Source organism: Plecotus auritus (genome assembly GCF_963455305.1).
Source record: "Plecotus auritus genome assembly, chromosome: 2".
Classification (NCBI taxonomy): Eukaryota; Metazoa; Chordata; class Mammalia; order Chiroptera; family Vespertilionidae; genus Plecotus; species Plecotus auritus.
Genome location: NC_137771.1, coordinates 159,100,163 through 159,122,183, shown reverse-complemented (window position 1 = coordinate 159,122,183; position 22,021 = coordinate 159,100,163). Strand labels below are relative to the sequence as shown.

The 22,021-nt window shown below is 40.3% G+C and overlaps 1 protein-coding gene and 1 pseudogene across 2 annotated transcripts in view; both read right to left on the bottom strand.

Annotated features, from left to right (window-relative positions):
* Positions 1-22,021, bottom strand: part of CD96 (CD96 molecule) — a gene marked incomplete at both ends in the record, with an annotated part of 94,985 nt that overhangs the window by 2,283 nt on the left and 70,681 nt on the right. Inside the window, 4 exons of the mRNA XM_080655218.1 lie at positions 2,711-2,800; positions 4,585-4,647; positions 14,724-14,795; positions 16,051-16,119. Of these exons, the coding sequence (XP_080511344.1) occupies positions 2,711-2,800; positions 4,585-4,647; positions 14,724-14,795; positions 16,051-16,119 (294 nt within the window). The remainder of the gene's footprint in view (positions 1-2,710; positions 2,801-4,584; positions 4,648-14,723; positions 14,796-16,050; positions 16,120-22,021) is intronic.
* Positions 6,987-7,722, bottom strand: LOC308241685 (cytosolic 5'-nucleotidase 3A-like; annotated as a pseudogene). Its single transcript has one exon. The product of its transcript is annotated as a cytosolic 5'-nucleotidase 3A-like (transcript).

The window sequence follows — 22,021 nt, the reverse complement described above, 5'->3', positions numbered from 1 at the left end:
ATGTCTTTCTTGGTCATGTGTTCCACAACTGATCTTTTCCTTCATTTTCCCAAGACCCTGGACAATTCCTGACATGTGGTACCCAATGAAATGTTATTTGCAGGAATGAATAAATTAAAATAATCTGTAAATTAACTTTATCTGTGAAACAATGGTCTACCTTTGGGTTTTCTTATTCTTGAAGGAGTCACTAAATGCTTTATGGAAGCACATGTGATAGGAGGAGGAAAAAAGAGTAAAACGCAATGTGACATTCCAAAGTCCTGAAGAGCTAAAGCTGAGAAGCCCTGGATAATACCTATGGAGTTGTAGTGCAGAAAAACCACGTTCCAAGACTTCTCATTTGAATGTCACTCAAGGAATCATATCCAGGCTAGAGATTTTCTCATCCTTTTCTATCACCTCCCCTCCTTTTTTTACTCTCCATATCCATTTCAGGAATAGAAAGGGAAGAGGGACAAAATGGATAAAACTGAAACCAGTTGGTTTTGTCATTTCTGTAGTCTGAAAGGGAGGAAATTGAAAGTAACAGACTGGCTAAAACTATATTGGTGAGTAATCAATGGGCTATTTTTCTTATCCTTGCTGACCATACGCATACTCAACTCATTCATTAACATTTTAACATTTGAATATTGAGTTAAACTGCATGAATCAAAGACTTTAAAGTATTATGGATTCTAGGCTAGCAGCAAAATAAATATCCTACTCTGGATGGTTTTACTTTATAGTAAATGAGGTTGCCTGGTTCTACCTGGCAGTTAATAGAAGTATTTCCTTTTCAAAAAGTATTTTATGATCATGTTAACAATTCAAACTGCACAGAACTATAAAACTACAGTGAAAAGGAAGTGCCCTTACTACTTTAGGTACCAGTTACCCACACTAGAAACAATAACTTTCAATAGTTAATTGCATATCCTATCAGAAACTTCCTATGCATACATAAACATATATATGTATCATGAATATACATCCCTTTTATTACAAATGCAGGCATACTATACATATTGTTCTGCCTGTCCCCTGGCTTTTTTTTCTCTTAAAAAATGTTCTTGGAATACTTTCCAAATAAGTGTATAGAGATTTACCTCATTCGATTAAACTCCTGGCTAGTTCCCCAAATGTAGAGATCTACCATAGTTTATTTAATTGGTCTCTTAATGTCAGGTGGTTGAATTGTGTCCAAGCTTTTATTATCTCTAACAACACTCCAGTGGAATCCTTATACATTATAGACAGATCTTTAGCTCTTTAGATTACATACATCATTTGGGCAAAAAGTGCATTTTTATATCAGAATTGTCTGGATTGATTTTCTTTTATCATTTCAACTAGATTATAAACTACTCATAGGTTTTTATTTTCTCTTGTTGCCTAGATTTATTATACTGCTTTCCATACAGCAAGTCTCAAAAAAAAGATACAGTCTAAAAAACTGGATTTAAAATATTACGTACCAAGTCTTTTCTATGTCTTACATAGTTTGGACTGCAGCCACATTATGTCAAGTTAACAGTGTGTTGGTTATCAGTGTGGAAGACTGAAGACTTTTTCTCTCACAACACACACATCCAGGATTCAAGGTCTTCCTGAAGCTCACCTTACCTCAGCCCTGTCGAAACAGACACTGAGGGTACCCTGGAAGCTCATGTAGTCCTGCCATACATAACCATGTGGTACTGTGTATGCATCGGTGACTAAAGAGAGTTCAGAAATTCAAACCACTGGAGTACTGTGATCACCAAAGGAACAGCTCAGGACTACACAAAGTTCTGTTTTAGTGAAATCAAAATTGACGAGGCTCTACACTAATAATATGGTAGGAAATAATATTTATCCCCAAAGTTTTAGAGAAGTAAAAGAACAAAAGGTTTTTTAAATGGGTGTTAAATTAATGTTTACAAATTTTCTTCAAACCAAATATAGAATGAGACCATTGACTTCAGGAATGTCTCAGTGCAGAAGTAGAGCTCCAATCCGGCCCCATTTCCAAAGTAGGCAGTTCTTAAAGGCAGCAATATCTTAAAGATATTGGTAGGACCACAGTTTGCAACTCTGTTGCCATGTTGTGTGAGGATGATGCTCTAATGATCTGAGGATTGCATGACCTTCCATGTGAAAATAATGATTGCACAGGCAAAGTGCTCACCAATCAAGTGAACAACCCCTGAAGTGAAAGAGTTGATTAGACCTCTGAATTTATGATTAAGACCTGCATTGGGAAGGTCCTAACTTTATTGAATCCCTTGCCCTCTTCTCATATAAAATAATGGATTACATTTAGCATTGATGAAATTTTATTAATTGAATATAGGAATTCTATTTGTTCCAACAATCTCTTTCTTGATTCAGATTATATTTTCACAAGACTAAAATGTTACTCACTACTTTTCTCCTGACTAATTCTTATTCATTTTTCAGATTTTAATTTAAATATATTTTCAGTGAATATTTTCCTGTTCTCCAGTTAAAATCAGATCTTTCTGTTAGATGCTGACAATACCTGTACTATATCATAGCATGTCACAAATAAATTTAATTGTATGGTTACTTACTATATATCATCTCTAACAGATCATTATCTTCAGGAGGTCAGCGTTTTCACTGTATGCCCAACAATTGGCACAGTGTCTGGCAAACGGTACTCAATAAATATTTCTTGAGTCAATAAAACATAAAATCCAAAAATAAATGGCATATGGCTCACCAGTGATATGGATGTCATTATTTTGAGTAGATCTATTGGCAGTTGTGGGAACTTCTGGAAATTCTTTGGTTGTCCTGATGAAGTCATCTCCTAGGGATACAAAGGGGATTATCTGAACTGATCCTAATAGCCATCTCAATCTGATCAAATAGTATAAAATCATGACTGGATTTCACTTGCCGTTAGGAAGAGCTCAATTTATATGGCTTAAATACTCCTAAAATATTTTATGTGTAAAGTTCACTAAGGACCAATTTACAGCAAGGCTAAGATCCTAGGCTCTGTCTAATATGGCACCAAATAGTGAAACTTCCTATTGGCTTAAAGAAAAAAATAAATAAATGGAGAGAGAGAGAGAGAGAGAGAGAGAGAGAGAGAGAGAGAGAGAGAGAAGCTGTATAGCACACACAACAACCCAATATCTGCTAAAGAATCTCCATGAGAAATTTAAGTAATTATGGGAAAATATCTTAAGTTGGGATCATGGAAAGATGAGGTCTATCCCTATTCTCTCACAATAACAGAGGTCTAGCCCAGTGGTCAGCAAACTGTGGCTCGCGAGCCACATGCGGCTCTTTGGCCCCTTGAGTGTGGCTCTTCCACAAAATACCATGGCCTGGGCGAGTCTATTTTGAAGAAGTGGCGTTAGAAGAAGTTTAAGTTTAAAAAATTTGGCTCTCAAAAGAAATTTCAATCGTTGTACTGTTGATATTTGGCTCTGTTGACTAATGAGTTTGCTGACCACTGGTCTAGCCAATTAAAATACGGATTCTCTCCACTCTAATGTATTTGGAAAGGTCAATAAAAATCCATTGGCAACATTCAAGTAGACAAATCTATATTGACAAATCATTCAATTTTCCAATGGAAAAATAAATTGCATTTTTAATGAATTTAATTGGTTAAAAAAAGCCATTATATAGATTTAATCCTATATAATAAAGAGCTAATATGCAAATGGTCATCACACCTGCACGCCATAATGGCTCAGACATTCAACACTGGGAAGAGAGGTATGGGGACCAGCCAGGCACAAATGAGCTCGCAAGAAAGGAATGGGGACCAGCCAGGCTATGGCCTAGGAGAGGGACAAGCCACCTGCCCCGCGGTCCCGGGTGCCAGCGGCTGTGGCTGCGGCCCGGTTGAAGCCGCCTGCCCATGGTCCCCTGCGGCTGCAGCTGGCCCGGGCAAAGCTGGCCTGGGTCCTGGGTGCCAGCAGCCAGCCAAAAGGAGGGAAGCCTGGGTCCCAGGTGCCTGCAACTTGCTGGAGGAGAGAATCCTGGGTCCCGGGTGTGGGGTGAGGCAGAGGCAGTTAGGGGCAATCAGGCCAGAAGGGGAGCAGTTAGGGGCAATCAGGCAGTTGGGCAGAGGTGGTTAGGGGTGATCAGGCAGGCAGGCAGAGTGGTTAGGGGCAATCAGGCAGTTGGGCAGAGGTGGTTAGGGGTGATCAGGCAGGCAGGTAGAGTGGTTAGGGGCGATCAGGCAGGCAGGAAGGCTGGCAAGCGGTTAGGAGCCAGCAGTCCCACGTTGCAAGAGGCAGTTAAACATCCTCTGAGGGGTCTCAGATTGGAGAGGGTCCAGGGTGGTCTGAGGACTCCCCGCCCCTTGCACAAATTTTGTGTACCGGGCCTCTAGTTTTGAAATAAAAGACAGAAAAATCTAATACTTGGTCTCTGACTATCTTCTTTCAGTGACTGGGCAGAATTTTGGTTCCATTCATTATCATTGTCATTGTCACTGCCATTTTCATTATCAAGATGCACTTTTAAATATCTATCTGAGATTGGATTCTTACCAATCCTTGTTTTTTTAATCTCTGTCAAGATAAAGCAGACCACTACCTCTCCTGACCCTAAATCTTCCCCGCTACTTACCATGAAGTGTCGAGCCCGCACCTGAGGGGTATGAACTGTATGTTTCACTGGGCATCCATGAAGCTGCTAATGGAAGAACATAATGGAAGAATCAATCTGTAAAAGACTAGTTATTTTCTCTTAACTTTTAATTGAATCTAATGGTTATTTAATGTCTATTTAAAGCAACATCATTGAACTATTCTGCAGCACACATTAGAAAGTCCCAAACTAAAGTGGGAGTTGAGGTAATGCTTGTGGAAGGTCTGTATTATAGACAAATAGGAGAAGGAAGAAGAAATGAAAGGAAACTACTAGGAGAGGTTCTTTCAGCCACAGAGAAGGTGTTGTGACTATTCTCATGGCCATCCATGGGTGAGCTAAAAGAATCGGAGAGAACGAAAGCCCAGGTGTGTTATGGTGGCTTTTAGTCAAGGAGAGGTGCCAACAGGACTTTGAAGAACTTGGTAGAACACACGAGGGAACAAAATAGTTTGTATTTGTGAGTAAGCTGACATTTTTATTCAACTGTGAAAACTGAACTGTATCAACAGTGAATTATCAGATCCCGATTGTTACAAGCCTGTTAGCTGCTGGGTGTATCCTTTTGATGTATTCTGTGGCAAACCTTCCCCTTGAGTGGATGGCAGCAAACTCAGCACATATGGCTTTTGAAATAGAGCCATTAACTCATTTTGTTTAGTTCCCCATCTCTGGCAAGAAAAATCCACTTCTTGGCAAACTCCCCATAACTGTATTTGATAACAGGCCAATACTGTGATGTAAAGTAAAATAACTATAGTGGTGCCTGAGTAGTATGCTCATTTATTTAAAACATTAGCATACATGATTTTGCAAGTTAAGTGTTTTCTTGTGTGTCCAAACCAAAACAATCAAAACCAAAATAAAATAAAACAAACATTAAAAACAAAACAAAAAACAGCCTCAGCCTTCCTCTTTCTTGGTTTTTCCCTGAATGCCAAGGGCATTTGCAGCTGTAGACAAAGGTATGTTATTAGGTCCTTCAGAAGAGGCATTGGTCCCCGGACAATCTGGCATGGCAACTTCCATGGGTAGTCAGCTCACAGGAAAGGGTGGTTTTGTACATAGCTATTTAGAGTTTGACTAGGCCAGAGAGATGTTCTTATCTTCAATATAATTCTCTGACTCTGCACCTGTGATCTTGACTCTTTTTTTTTTTTTTCCTGGTCTACCAAGGTATACAGATGATGATGTACTGAGTACTTTTTAAATGTCCATTGTTAATGGTTAAGTCATTAAGCCAGGAATTTGATTGGCAAAGAGCAACAATTATAAAAAGAAATTAGGACGAGGCCTGGATTTAGGTACAATTATGATGAAGGCAGTTTGTTCAGTTTTTTTGTTTGTTTGTTTTGTTTTTGGTTTTTGCCCACTATTGTGTCTCACTTGCTTTCTATTTTTAGGGCTTGATGTCTTTATATATTATCTCTTCAAATTCAGTTTTTAAGAAAGTATGTGATAACCTTATGCTAAGGTTATAAATGGTTGACCAAGTGCTATCCCTTTGAGAAAGACAAGTATTTTTTAAAAATATTTTTCCATTTCATGATTATTATCAGCAGGTCACCAGAGAACAGTTTGTAATGATTAGTTACATGTGGATACCAAGGTGTTTTGTTTTTTTTAAGCGTAACACAATTTCAGGAGATGGTGATATCATTAGTATGATCCATCCAAATTACAATACTTAAAATCATGCAAATTATTTGACCATTTCATAAAGCTTCTTTTTAGACTTCTAGGAATTTTTCAAGTGTAAAAAGACATCTCAAAAAATGTGTGATAGAATTAAACTACAAAAACTATTTTGGAAGAGTAAAGAGTTATTTCTCTAATTTTGGATTTAAGCTTTTATTTTAACTTTGTTTAAAAAATACAGTGGGGAGTGTATTGAGAAAGGTGAAGAAAAAGGAGCTTCCAGTTGATGGATTCAGCATGTCTGAAAATATTTAAGTAATGTAAAAAAAAACTTTAAGAGCCCTAGCTGGATTGGCTCAGTGGATAGAACATCGGCCTGTAGACTGAGGTGTTCTGGGTTCAATTCCGGTCAAGGGCATATGCCCAGGTTTCAGGCTCGATCCCCAGTGTGGGGCGTGCAGGAGGCAGCCAATTAACGATTCTCTCTCTTCATTGATGTTTCTATCTCTCTCTCCCTTCCTCTCTGAAATTAATAAAAATATATTTTTAAAAAACCTTCAAGAGAAAGAATATATTATAAATAAAAGCTCAGCAAGATGAAGAAATGAACAATTTTTGCAATAAATGTGCCCACAGGAGGAGGCCTTCCTTAAGAATGCTTGTTTACAGCATCCTTAGTAAGATAGAATTGGTTATGTACAATAACTCATCTTTCACTAAATGCAATACTTTTCTGAAAGTTCCTACACTCTATCATTTAGCTATAAGATTTTTAGAATATGTTCCACATTGACTACACCATCTGCCATTTTTAAGTCTCAAGAGTCTCAGCAGAATTGTGTTGTTATTGTCTTTTAATTGATTGAAATATTCTGTGTTCTTCAAGTCATATTTGTTAAATACAAGAGTTAAATCTCTTTCAAACCTTTGAGCACCCATTTTCATCAAAATCCACAAATGAACATGACTTTGATATTTAGATGATAAACACCAGCTTGATGGATAACCTCCTTTAGCACATCACCATTATCAGCTAAAACATGAACACAGGGATACTATGTTGATGGAGTTTCTCAAATATATTTTTATATCGTCTTTTTAACATAACCTTGGTTTCTTCCACAATTTCTTTATATTTTACTTTTGGTAAAGCTTGTTCAACAAGGAAACTATGTGATACCATTCTACCATAAAAATGTACTTCTCTTCAATGGTAAAAACAGGATCAACTTCAATAGCACAGTATTTTTCATTTACTTGCAATAACTCTTTTGGACATCTGTCTGTAACTAATTTGTAGTTATCAATTTCATGACATGGCAGGCATCTTTTCCCTTTGTAGAGAAATCTACTCAGTGTCATATCAAAGTCTGTGGTTACCTGAAGTTTGGCAGCTCATCTTTTGATGAAACCAGTGATAATTTCTGTTACTTTTGTAGGATTCTTGTGGCAAACTGAACTTTCAAATTCTGGAATCATTTTACATGTCCAGACTTTTTTTTTGGTTATGTAGTCTTCCTTAAGGCACTCTGAGTTCTTCTGTCACTAATTTTGTCCTAATACAATGGCATAGGTGGCAAGCAATAACTCAAGATGCAGGGCTTATACCGAGATCTCAATGACCTTGGTCTTCAGCCTCATCTTCCTCTTCAGGTATGTACTCTGCCAGCACCACCTCTTCCACTAGAACATAAATGCTGGAACAAGTTACCATGTGTACTCTTGCCATGATCACCTAGTCCAAAGATGGGACCCTCATACTCTTCCTGGCCACCAAAAGAAGATGACATGCATGAGCTTTCAAAGTGTAACGTTTGTGTTCTCGCTGTACAGAAGTCCCCAGAAACTGGTAGTTTAACAAAAAATATAATTTTAAATCAGAGAAATGCATCTTTAATTTGAGACTGACCTAATTAGAAACTATATGACAGAAGGGGAGAACAACATTTTAGAGGATAGGAAAATGGAATGAGATGTGATCAGAGACATAAAAGATTTTAGAATTTGAAAACAAGAGTGGTGAATTCAGAGAATCAGCATCAAAGCCAACAGGGAACAGAGGGACTGAAAATTATCCTGGAGACTGAAATAGGAATAAGACCCAGCGCTGCTATAGGCTCTCTCATTCCTATGTCCCTGCCACTGACCCTCAACCCCTCATCTAGCCTCTCCATCACCCTCTGTCAATGGAAAGTAGAAAGGGTTGTTAAGAAATTATTAGACACAGCTATCAAAAGCCTGAGAAGAACCAGATAGGACCAAGGGCAGGATAAGCAATGCATCTTCAAGATTTAAGAAGAATACATAAAATTTGAAGGATAAGGAATGCATGGTTAAAGAACAGAATAAAGACCCCATGTGATGTCAGTAAGAGGTACTGTGAGGCCTAGGTGTGTGTGTGTGTGTGTGTGTGTGTGTGTGTAGTGAGCTTGTTGATTTTTGTTAATGGAGCAAGTTGGAGGCATAAGGGTTCATGGAGATTCATATCATTTTTCTGCTTGTCTAACTTTGACATACTGAATTAAATATGGTTTTCATCTCCAGTGGACCAGATGGATGACAGGGAAAACCAAAAATAAAAAAGTAATTAAACTTAAATTTTCTGCTCCATGGTCTGATCATCTGAGTGTCAGGAAGAAAACATGTTCTCAGATGTTATTAACCTTATAGATTTTGGACATTTAGTTGGTCAGATTTGGTATCCCCATTTCACAGGTGCTTAAAGTAAAATAAGCATCTCTGTTTCAGATTGAGGAAACTTGGAAGCTGAACTAAGGTTAGACTTTAATATTCTTGAATCCCAGCTTAGACTTCTTCAAGTTGATAAACAAAATGACAACAAAATAATACATTAAACCATATACTTATAAATTTAGTGTAAGTGCAATGAACTCAGAAGCATCTAGTGACACCCAAATAAATACGAGCTACATAAAATACATGTATATAAACAAATACCCCATATCACCAGTTCACAAATAGCAAGGGCCTTAAAAACACTGCTGTGGGATTATTTCACCAGAAGACCATTCATTATTATTCTTTTTCCTGCCTTTGAATATTTCATAAATCTATTGAAATAAACATACTGGAAGAAAACAAATCCCATTACCAATGCCTGCCATGAGTCTTGTTAAGTGCATCATCTAATATTGGATGTCACATTACAGTACAATCCAATGAGTAGGAACATGTTTCAAAAATAGTTTGGGAGTAAGCAATCAATATGCACTTGTTGGATCCTAATGTGTTTTTGTCAGTGATTATAAATAGAACAACTCACTGCAGGGAATTTTTCTATGTTTATGGATAAAAAATGACAATTTGTTAACAAGGACTTCTTATTCTTGCACAAGTAAAAATATGGGTGTTTCTCTGCCAGGAAAAATATTGTTTATTGGGTTTTAAAGTTTCATTCTTCATTTCACAATTTCTAAAGCTATTTTCATTATAAAAATGATAAAGAGATATGTGAGGATAAATAAAGTTTTCAACTGGGGAAAGACAGAAAATGTGAGGTGTTACAATAGTTCATTTCAGTATGAAATCTATTAGAAAGACCAATAATAGACTTGTGTAAATTATAGAGTACTTTCAAGTCCTTTTCAAGTTTTCCAGTGTCTGAGACAGAAAGTACCTTGGGTGGCTTGCCTGCTTCATATTGATGTGATGCCTGGGACGAAAAACATTTTTTTTTATTCCTGGCACACATAGTATTGTAGTAAGAATTTAAATAAAGCAAATAAATAAAAAGGTTAAAAATTCCATTTAAGTAGATCATTTTTCACTGTATCTATGTGTGTTTTCTTTCTTGTCCTTGCCCATGTGTTCACATACTCTTTCAAATACTCAAGAAATATTTGCTGAGTACCTATGTTTGCCTGCCACTCTACAAATACTAAGACACAATAGTGAACAAGACAGAAAAAGGGTTAGGTGCCTGTTCTTGTGTATCTTACATTCTAGTATAATTTAAATAGAAAATCAAATAAATAAAATAAAGAAAAACATCAGACAATAACTGTTATGCTGAGAATTAAAATATGGGATAATATATATTATATAATTGTAGCATAAGTTTAAGTTCAGCTTTTTGTTATATCATTGTCCAATAAACTCTTTTGCTCACTGCTACACAATTCCCTCCACCCATGTCATCAACAAGTATGCTTTAATTTATCTTTCAACAATATTTATTGAGAACTAACTATATGGCAGGCATTATCTTAGGCACTGGGGACACAGGTAAGCAAACAGACAAAAAATCGCATGGAATTTACTTGCATTATAGTATTGAGAATAAGGCATGACAAATTAGTGAGGTACGGTTTCAGCATAGTTTATTACAAACAACTCTATTTTTTATTAACACCATATAGGATAAATGTTAATTTATTAAGTATAGGCTTTCATCCCCAGTCTAACGAATATTTTTATTCTCAATTTATAACTGATTGGTAAATATTTCTAGCTCCTAGCCTTGTCTACATAATAAGACATACTGTTAGTACACTATGGCTATAGTTTTAATGGGCTTCATAATATTTCATTGACTTATTATCTTATCCTATTCCACATTCTCTTATTGGAGAAATTCTTCCCAAATGCCCCATCATTCTCCTTCATACACACACATTTTTTAATTTTTTAAAATAAATGACATTATATGTCTACCTCATCTCACCCCTGTTATTCAAAAGCAAACACTGTTCTGAATGTTGTGTCTATTATTCATTTACTTAGATAGTTTTAAAGTTTTTTTTAAATCACATATTATACCTACACCATATGGTGTCTGGTTGTACTTGCTTTTAAATTTATTTAAAAATATTATTCCATATATTGTCACCTGGCATTTACTTTTTGGATTCAACACAATGTTATGAAGATTCATTCATGTTGTTGTATGTGACTGTCATTTACTCATTTTTCATTACTTTATGATATTTTATTATATAGCTACTAGAGGCCCGGTGCACGAAATTCGTGCATGGGGGAAGGGGGGTGTCCCTCAGCCCAGCCTGCACCCTCTCCAATCTGGGACCCCTCGAGGGATGTCTGACTGCCCGTTTAGGCCCGATCCCAGTGGGATCGGGCCTAAACGGGCAGTCAGACATCCCTCTCACAATCCAGGACTGCTGGCTCCCAACTGCTCGCCTGCCTGCCTTCCTGATTGCCCCTAACCGCTTCTGCCTGCCAGCCTGATCACCCCCTAACCACTCCCCTGCCAGCCTGATTGATGCCTAACTGCTCCCTTGCCAGCTTGTTTGCCCCTAAATGCCCTCCCCTGCAGGCCTGGTACCCCCCAACTGCTCTCCCCTGCAGGCCTGGGTCCCTCCCAACTTCCTTTCCCTGCAGGCCTGGTCGCCCAACTTCCCTCCTCTGCCAGCTTGGTCACCCCTAACTGCCCTCCCCTGCAGGCTTATTCGCCCCCAACTGCCCTCCCCTGCTGGCCATCTTGTGGTGGCCATCTTGTGTCCACATGGGGGCAGCCATCTTGTGTGTTGGAGTGATGGTCAATCTGCATATTACTCTTTTATTAGATAGGATAGAGGCCTGGTGCATGGGTGGGGGCCAGCTGGTTTGCCCTGAAGGGTGTCCTGGATCAGGGTGGGGGTTCCCTTGGGGCGTGGGGCAGCCTGGGAGAGGGGCCTGTGGTGGTTTGCAGGCCGGCCACGCCCCCTGGCGACCCAATAGGAGGCCCTGGTATCTGGGGTTTATTTATCTTCTACAATTGAAACTTTGTAGCCTGGAGTGGAGCCAAGCCTTCTGCTTGCTCCATGGCGGCAGCCATTTTTGGGGGGATTTATGTAATTGAAACTTTTAAGCTTTAAGTGGAGGCCTGGGCCGGCCAGGGTGTGCAAAAAGATTGGCTTCCTTTATCGCCCAGGGCACCCCTAGCCTCCTGCTCTTTCCAGCTCTGTGGCTGCCACCATTTCTGTTTGGGTTTATGTATCTTCTATCATTGAAACTTTGTAGCCTTGCGTGGAGGCCTAGGCCAGCAAGGGCAGGCGGAAAGCTTGGCTTCCTCCATTGCCGGGGAAACCCAAGCCTCCCTCCTGCTCTCTGTGGCCGTAGACATCTTGGTTGGGTTTATTTGCATATTCGCTCCTGATTGGCTGGTGGGCGTGACTGGTGGGCATGGCTTGTGGGTGTAGCGGAGTGATGGTTAATTTGCATATTACTCTTTTATTAGATAGGATGCTACAATTTATTTATCTAGTCTCCTGGCTATGATCATTTAGATTATTCATAGTTTTTGCTATTATGAATAGTGTACATATCTCCTGGATATGTGAGCTAGTGTTTTGTTGTGTGTGTGTTGGAATATTTATCCAGGAAAAATTGTTGGATTGCAGTGTATGAAAATATTCATTTTTAAAACATAATACTAAAGTGATGGTAACAATTTATACTCTCACTAGCAATATATAAAAATGTACATTGCTCTCCAGTCCATATAACACGCAGTAATTACAGACTTCTTAACTGTTGCTAATTGATTAGGTATAAAATGGTTATCTGATTATAGCCTTCATTTGCATTTCCTGATTAATAGAGAAGCTGAGAATCCTTTTTTTTTCTAGCCACTGTTTCATGTTTTGTGATATACCTGTTTGCTCATTGTCTATTGCTTTCTGCTTTTTTTCTTATTGATTTGTAGGCATTCTTTATTACCCGTGACATAACATTTTGATCCATTGTGAATTATATAGTCTTAGTCCTTTTTCAATTACATGTGTGACAAATATCTTCTCTCAGATTATAGCTTTCTTTCTTTTTTTTTTACATTCCTTAAGGTGTCTTTTGATAAAAGATTATTTTTCTTAATTTATTTGATTCTATTCTTTTTATTTTGTTTATGGTGAGTGCTTTTTCTTTTTTCTTTAAGCCCTTCCCTGCCTCAAAGCTTGGAAGAAATTCATCTTTATTTGATTATGTTTTAGTGCTTCGCTTTTGACATAAAGGATACGGAGTTTATTTTTGTGTAATGTGCATGGTAGAAGTACATTTTAATACTTTTTTTCCTTATAAATAATCAATGTTTCTGGGTCATTTGCTGAGCAGTCTCTTCTCTTCCCAGTACTCTGCTATGCTGCCTTTGACACACATCGAAGTTCCACTTATTTGTGGCTCTTTGTGTGCTCTCTCTTCTGATGATGCCTTTTCAGTCTTGTATTTACTTAGGCAGTGAGTTTACAAGTGTCTCTTATAGTCGACCCTTGAACAACACTGGGGTTAGGGGCCCTGACCCCTTTGTAGCTGAAAATCCGCATATAATTTTAACTCCTTCAAGACAATTGCTAATAGCCTGCTGTTGACCAGAAGCCTTACTGATAACATAGTTGATTAATACATATTGTGTAATATTGTACTCTTAACAGAAAGTAAGCTAGAGAAAAGAACATGCTATTACAAAGATCAAGAGGAAGTGAATACATTTACAGTACTTTATATATTTATTGAAAAAATCCATATATAAGTACATCTGTGCAATTCTAACCCATGTTGTTCAAGGGTCAACTTATATTATTAACATATTTATTAAAATAAATATGACACATTAAATTATAGAGGGTTATACACAGACTAATGTTGAAAGTGTCTCATGAATTAAAAATTATGATTAATTCAGGTCTGTGAACCTGATGTCCATAAAAGAGAAGAAAGCAATAAATAATGCTATAGAAAGCAATATTATATGTTTCTCTTTTATTTATTTCCTAAGAACAAGTTCCAAACAGGGAGATGACTGAATCAGTGGGTAGAAAAGGTTTTGAGAAGTTTTAAAGGTACAACTTAATGCATGCCAAAGGGAACATGGCCATTTACTGTTCGTGGCAAAGAGCCTAGCAGATAAAGTCACAAATCTGCCCCTTTGGCATCCTAGGTTTCACTTCTGCCACATCCCTTGCTGTGCTGTCACAATACTGATCTTTGTCAATTCCTGCCACACCGCGGCTGCAGACACTGCAGCTGCCAGGTGGCCAGATTAAAGGTAAAACATCATTTCTGTGCCTCACCTGGGCTCCCCCTTACATTTTTATTAGTGATAGTATGCATTCTGCTAGGATGCTTCTTCCATGGATGTACTAAAGCTTGCACTTCTACCTCCATTACTTATATCTTTACTCAGATGTCACCTTAAATTTAAGGCATTGAAAAGCTTTACTCTATTTAGAATGGAACCCACTCTGACCCTATATTCTCACTGTCTCCCTTTGCTGCTTTATATTTTCTATCTCACTCATCATCATTTGTCTGTCTTTCTTCAACTTAGATCTGGAACTTAGATTTGGAACTTAGATCTGTCTATTCACAGATGTCTGCCCAGCTCCAACATTAATCTTTCAAATATGGTAGATGCCTTATAAGTATTTGTTAATATTATGAAAAAAGCACATAGGAGTTACTCAATATGTGTGTTAGATGAATGAATGGGGCCCAGAGGACTAAAAGAGACTCATGGTTATACTTACAGTTTTTGATATCTTTCCCACTGGAGGTCCAGGAGTAGTTGAAGCCTTGGGTAGTCACACTGGAATTGCTTGCTGTAAGACAAAATTTTCAGAATCCAAGCTTTTTATAAAGATGTAATTTAACTTTGCTGTGATGTGCTAATTTTTAATCTATGTGACTTTGGGGAAATCTGAAAATTGAAATATGCCTCCCTATGCAGTAACACTAGCTGGCATATTGAGGGAAAGTTCTGCAGCTTGTGTTTAATGCCAACTAATCATGATTTACTTTCTTTTTCTGTTCTTGTAACCAACTCAGATCACTAGGAATGCTGTCAAGACTACTTAAATATTATCTTAAAATCGCATGACAAATAAAAGGTATCTATAATAATAAAAATGTAATATGCTAATTAGACCAGACAGCCAAACAACCTTCTGGATGTCATTCTGGACGTCCCTCCTGATGAAGCCTGGTGGTGGGGGCCAAGGCAGAGGCGGTTAGAGGCGATCAGGCAGGCAAGCGAGCAGTTAGGGCAGGCAAGTGGTTAGGGGCAATCAGGCAGACAGGCAGGCAGAGTGGGGTTAGGGGCAATCAGGCAGGCAGGCAGGCAGGAAGGCAAGTGGTTAGGGGCAATCAGGCAGACAGGCAGGCAGAGTGATTAGGGGTGATCAGGCAGGCAGGTGAGTGGGTAGGGTTGGTCAGGCAGGCAGGTGAGCAGTTAGGGGCAATCAGGCAGGCAGAGGGGGTTAGGGGCGATCAGGCAGGCAGGCAGGTGAGTGGTTAGGGGCAATCAAGCAGACAGGCAGGCAAGTGGTTAGGGGCAATCAGGCAGGCAGGCGAGTGGTTAGGGGTGGTCAGGCAGGCAGGTAGAGTGATTAGGGGTGATCAGGCAGGTAGATGAGTGGTTAGGGGCAATCAGGCAAGCAGGCAGAGGCGGTTGGGGTGATGAGGCAGGCAGGCAGGCAAGTGGTTAGGGGCGATCAGCAGGCAGGTAGAGGGGTTAGGGGCAATCAGGCAGGTAGGCAGGCGAGCAGTTAGGATCCAGCAATCCCAGATTACGAGAGGGTGAAGGCCGGGCTGAGGGACCCTCCACTACCTCCATGCACAAATTTTGTGCACTGGGCCTCTAGTAGTAAAATAACAATCACTAACCTTTTTTTAAAAAAATAAATTATAGTGATTGTCATATCAATATATAGTGACCAAATTACAACAAGCAACTCAAACCAAAAATATCAACATCAAATGAGGAAATATAGCCTTTTACCCAAACCTCCACATTATCGTGTCTTTTGAGCCTGCTGTCTCTTTTGAAACATTTTTGGAAAGTCTTGCTATACTCACTTTGAGGCGTGTTGTTTGGAGTCAGTGTGCTCACATCTACAGGGGCCATTGAAGATGTAGCTAGGTATCCTATTTCAAAAACAAATTTCCTAAATTGTCATAGATATTCGCATTCACATGTTTAACTCTGCCACTATGATGAACAAGGGTGGCATGCAGGACAGCTGGAAAGAATCTTAGTGAATACAGAGTATTCACTTCATTTTATAAATGATAAAATTGAATCCAAAAGGTACAGGCCTATGGTTACATACCGAATATTCAACATCATTTATTTGATACTAACCCAGTCTCCTAAATAATGCCAAGTGCATTACATTCATAGTTTCAAAATATATTGTTACAGTATCAACTGTCTGCCAGACTCTATTCTACATGGACATAACAATAAAGATAAGGCTCTCACCCTCATGGAACTTACAGTAAATCTTCACAACTGGTATAATGTTTTAACATAGTAAATAGGGTTTTGTATTTACATTAATTCCTATCTTTTTATAATCCATCATTTCCCATTCTCCTTCTCCCTCTCTTACCCCTAAAATGAAAGATTAGTTCATATTCATTTGAATATGTCTCTTCAGATAAAGCAAATTAGATTAAAGAAGAAAAATACTTAGCCACACTCATTGAACACATTTTATGTTTCTTGGAAAGACAAATTTTCAGTATATTTTATTTATGTGTATTTTTCCTCTGTTCTAAAACATTATTTAGGTGGCTTACATAAATATGCAATGCAAGAAGATAACAGAAGTGGAAAGGAAAAATAAGAGTAAGGAAAATATAGTTAGGAAAAGTTTGTTGAGTCCCATTGAAACCTGAGTGGAGATAGTATAAAAATGCACTTCTTGATGTCATGTACTTTTGGTAGCTGTGTGCCCCCCATTTGGTCAGAACTTTCTAGTAACAATGCTAAGAAATAAAGTGTATGTTTTGCCATCAATGGACATCATAAGGTCAGAAACAGTCAATTTTTAAGAAAAACACAGCTATTCCTTTTATGGTAATTAAAAATAAATTTCTCCCAGGCTTGATACAAAGAATATTGTATAATGTTTTCACTATTCTCAAAAAAGATCCTTACTAGTACATTCTGACAGCCAGCATGCTCATGACCCCTCTAGCTTTAAATGGCAGTGAGTGGCACCGCAGCTTCCCAAGTACCTCAATTCTGGGAAAGACTATGCCTCAGATAGAAAGCATGGGTAATCAAATCTCTGAAAAATATATGTAGGATAAATAAATAAATTGGCACTGGGGTTTATGCATCTATAAGGAGTTCAGCTCTAAACATGATCAACCAACAATCGTTTTGCAATGCAGTCTACCAATGAACATCAAAGATATGCTACACCCCAGGTGTGTTAGAAACTGCCTCAGATCATGCTGTATGAGCAACTAAAATGGGCAGCCAGACTGAGAATAGGCAGAAAAAAAATATTTTAAAGACCAGATATAAATAACTTTATTTCTGCAACAAATACTTATTGAGTGCATAGAATAGGGGATAAAATAAAGAGAAAGAGAAACTTGCCTCTGCCCTCATGGAACACAGTTGAGTGAGAATAAAGGTCAGGGTGGGAGACCACTGGCTGATCACCGAAGCCAGCACTCTTCTTTCTGGCACAGATACAGTGAGTAGAATTCCTACTCCCCTGTGTGGTTAAGTGTGGTCTTGTATTGAGTCCGAGCCAATGGATTGTGAGTGATGACTGCCATTTCAAGGCCTGACCTATAAAGCCTCCTATGCATGATCCTCCATGAGCTTTCCTCAGGTACTATTCAACTCTTACAGTGAAGGGAGACTTAGAAGGCATAACTTAAAGGTGACAGAGCTGCTGGTAGCCTGGGTTCTTGAATGACTATGGGACAGAGCACCCAGCCACTGGCTTAGCCCTTCATTGGCTCTTAATGATAAAAGGACTTATCCTATATAATAAAGAGGTAATATGCAAATTGACCATCCTATATAATAAAGAGATAATATGCAAATTGACCATCACTCCACACATAAGATGGCCGCCCCCATGTGGACACAAGATGGCCACCACAAGATGGCTGGCAGGGGAGGGCAGTTATGGGTGATCAGGCCAGCAGGAGAGGGCAGTTGGGAGGGACCAGGCCTGCAAGGGAGGGCAGTTGTGGGTGGTCAGGCCAGCAGTGGAAGGCAGTTAGGGCCAACTAGGCCTGCAGGGGAGGGCAGTTAGGGGCGACCAGGCTGGCAAGGGAGGGCAGTTAGGGGCAATTGGGCTGGCAGGGGAGCAGTTAGGTGTTGATCAGGCTGGCAGGGGAGTAGTTAGGGGGTGATCAGGCTGGCAGGCAGAAGCGGTTAAGGGCAATCAGGCAGGCAGGCAGGCGAGTGGTTGGGAGCTAGCAGTCTTGGATTGTGAGAGGGATGTCTATTGGGATCGGGCTTAAACGGGCACTCAGACATTCCTCGAGGGGTCCCAGATTGGAGAGGGTGGAGGCTGGGCTGAGGGACACCCCGGCCGTACACGAATTTCGTGCACCAGGCCTCTAACTGTCCTCCCTTCAGGCCTGGTCTCCCCGCCAACTACCCTCCACTGAAGGCCTGGTCCCCCCGCAACTGCCCTCCCCTGCAGGCCTCTTCTCCCCCAACTTCCCTCCCCTGCTGGCCTTGTTCCCCCCCACTGCCCTCCCCTACAGGCCTGGGTCCCCCCCAACTATCCTCCCCTGCAGGCCTTGTCCTCTCCCAACTGCCTTCCTCTGCAGGCCTGGTCCCCCCCAACTGCCCTCCCTGCTGGCCTGACTGCCCACAACTGCCCTCCCCTGTAGGCCTGGTACCTCCCAACTGCCCTCCCCTGCAGGCCTGATCTTCCCCAACTGCCCTCTCCTGCAGGCCTGGGTCCCTCCCAACTGTCCTCCACTGCAGTCCTGGTCCTCCCAACTGCCCTCCCCTGCTGGCATGGTCTCCCCCAACTGCCCTCCTCTGCTGGCCCGGTCACCCCTAACTGCCCTCCTTGCTTATCTGATTGCCTACAACTGCCCTCCCTGCTTGCCTGATTGCCCACAACTGCCCTCCCCTGCAGGCCTGGTCCCCCCCAACTGCCCTCCCTGCAGGCCTAGTGCCCCCCAACTGCCCTCCCCTGCAGGCTTGGGTCCCCCCAACTGCCCTCCCTGCAGGCCTGGGTTCCCCCCAACTGCCCTCCTTTTGGCGTAGTCTCCCCCAACTGCCCTCCTCTGCTGGCCTGGTCACCCCCAACTGCCCTTCTCTGCTGGCCTGGTCACCCCTAACTTCCCACAACTGCCCTCCCCTGCAGGCCATCCTGTGGTGGACATCTTGTTGTGGCCATCTTCTGTCCACATGGGGGCAACCATCTTTGACCATATGGGGGGGCCATCTTGTGTCTTGGTGTGACGGTCAATTTGCACATTACTCTTTGATTAGATAGGATGCTTTTCTAATAGGGTGATCGCAAAGGTTGAGAGTCATTCCTATCAAGTTCTTAGAAAAGTGCCTCACATGAGGTTAAGTGTTGAAATGTAATATTAGAAGCTATAAACTAGGGCATCCACAGTTTAGTTCAGGTGTTGAAAATACAAGCATGTCATACCAAGAGGAGACTTGAATCTCCTGATGAGTTTTACAATTGCCCATTTCCCTTGTTCTTTCTAGGAGGTCCATTCAAGGTAACTAATCTCTCCTTCCCCAGGCTGACCCAAGTCAAGAACTACATCCCAAAAGACTGCATCATAAATGGGTAATTGGCAGGGGTGAAGAGAGTGGCAGCTTTCAGGGGCATTAACTCTGTGATGGGGAAGTAATTTCTACTGGCAGTTACCTACATCTCCTCTTTCAATTCACTGAGCCACCAGTAGTTCAGATTCTTGTGCAGTAATTGTAACTTCTAACTCACTGCCTCCCCCACTCATCAAAGAGGAGGGTCCAGCAGAGTCTGTATCAAGAGCAGCTATGCTTCTCCTTGGTTATAATTTTATGAACCTATGGATCACAAATTCAATTTAAATTTTATTTCTGTCACTGAGATGGCTTTATTTTTGTCCCTAGCAATTTCTTCAGCTACCTGTTTTTAAAATTTTGTATTGTTATGTACTTTTTAAGTTATCTCATGTCATTTTGGGAGCAAGGGGAAGTAAAAAAATGCATAGATAAAAGCAATGACTAGACATAAATAATCATTAGAAACTGTGAATTATTGAGATATGATGTGCTCCTCCTAATTCATAGAGGAAGAAAGGATGAAAAAGGGAAGGGAAAAGGGAGAGGACAAAGAAGACTCTATTCATGTTTTGAACAATTTTCAGAAGGATAGTGAAAATGATCTTTACTCTGGGACCCCATTCCTTATGTGAAGCTTTCAGTGAGAGTCTACAGTCTCTTATCTCCGCTTCCATGGGCCAGCATCATTAATTCATTAACTAATTCATTCATTAATTCTTCCTTCCTCTCCTCCTCCCTCTCTCTTACCCTGAGAACTGACCTCCATAGAATTCACTGACTTAGTAAGTGAAAACAAAAAGGAATTGTTTTAACAAGGGTGATGCAGTACCAATCCTATATAATAAAAGAGTAATATGCAAATCGACTGAACTGTGGAATGACCGGTCACTATGACGTGCACTGACCACCAGGGGACAGATGCTCAACACAGGAACTGCCCACTGGGGGTCAGTGTGCTCCCACAGGGGGAGCGCTGCTCAGTCAGAAGCCCAGAAGCCAGGCTCACAGCTGGCGAGCCCAGCGGTGGTGGCAGAAGCATTAAGGATGTCCGACTGCAGGCTTAGGCCCACTCCCCAGGGAGCGGGTCTAAGCCATCAGTCAGACATCCCCTGAGGGCTCCCAGACTGCAAAAGGGTGTAGGCCTGGCTGAGGAACCCCCAGAGTACACGAATCTTGTGCATCAGGCTTCTAGTGGTGATAATAAAGACAAAGAAAACTCGGAAATGATCAGAGAACATTGCATTTATTTGTAAGCTACACTACTATTACCTAGACATCTCAGGCTACTCAGCAATTGCCAGCCACCTTTTAAAATACTTGTTACTTAAAAGCAATAGACATTTTCCCTAGGAAGTTTGATTGCCCACACTGGGTGGCATTGAATAGTTCCATATGATTTAATTCTGGCAGAATCATTGTAACCCTGATGAAGTATGATAACTTTACTGGGAATTTCGTTTGTATTAAAATGACTGATTAAATGATCTTTTCTTGAGGTTAGAAAATAATGTGACAAAAATCCTTGCTTACTGCGGGTTTGCTGTAAAAGAAGGAGAGCTTATTGAGCTCCATGTAACATATTGTTTGTGGACCATGTGGGAGGAGGAACATGTGAATGCTACCTTGATCTTCATGTTATTGTATCTCTTGCCTGGCTTAGATATCATTGCTGCTCTATGTTTCCTCTCACAAGCAGGCCTGTGGAGTTTGTTGAGGGCTGAATATTGCCAATAAGCTGCTAGGAACAAAAGGGTCAATGATACCCCCGTCACTATCCTGAGAAAGCCAAAGGTCCTTTCTGTCTTATTGGTCTCCAGCTGAATTTTGTTTGGGTCTTGTCCTGAGGATCTGAACCAGGTTTCACAGATTATTGAAAGAGTGCTCCCTTTACTATGAGACCTTGTTCATCAAACAGAAGGCAGAGCTGAAGTCATTTAGAGAACTATCTAGTTTCCTAGATAAATTAAATCCCACTCACTCCTCTCGGCTTTACACCATGATTTAAGGTTAAGGACCATGTCCTTTAAAAATATATATATTTTTATTGATTTCAAAGAGAGGGCCCTAACCAGTTTGGCTCAGTGGATAGAGCATCAGCCTGCAGACTGAAAGGTCCCAGGTTCGATTCCGGTCAAGGGCATGTACCTTGGTTGCGGGCACATCCCCAGTAAGAGGTGTGCAGGAGGCAGCTGATTGATGTTTCTCTCTCATCAATGTTTCTAACTCTCTATCCCTCTCCTTCTCTGTAAAAAAGCAATAAAATAT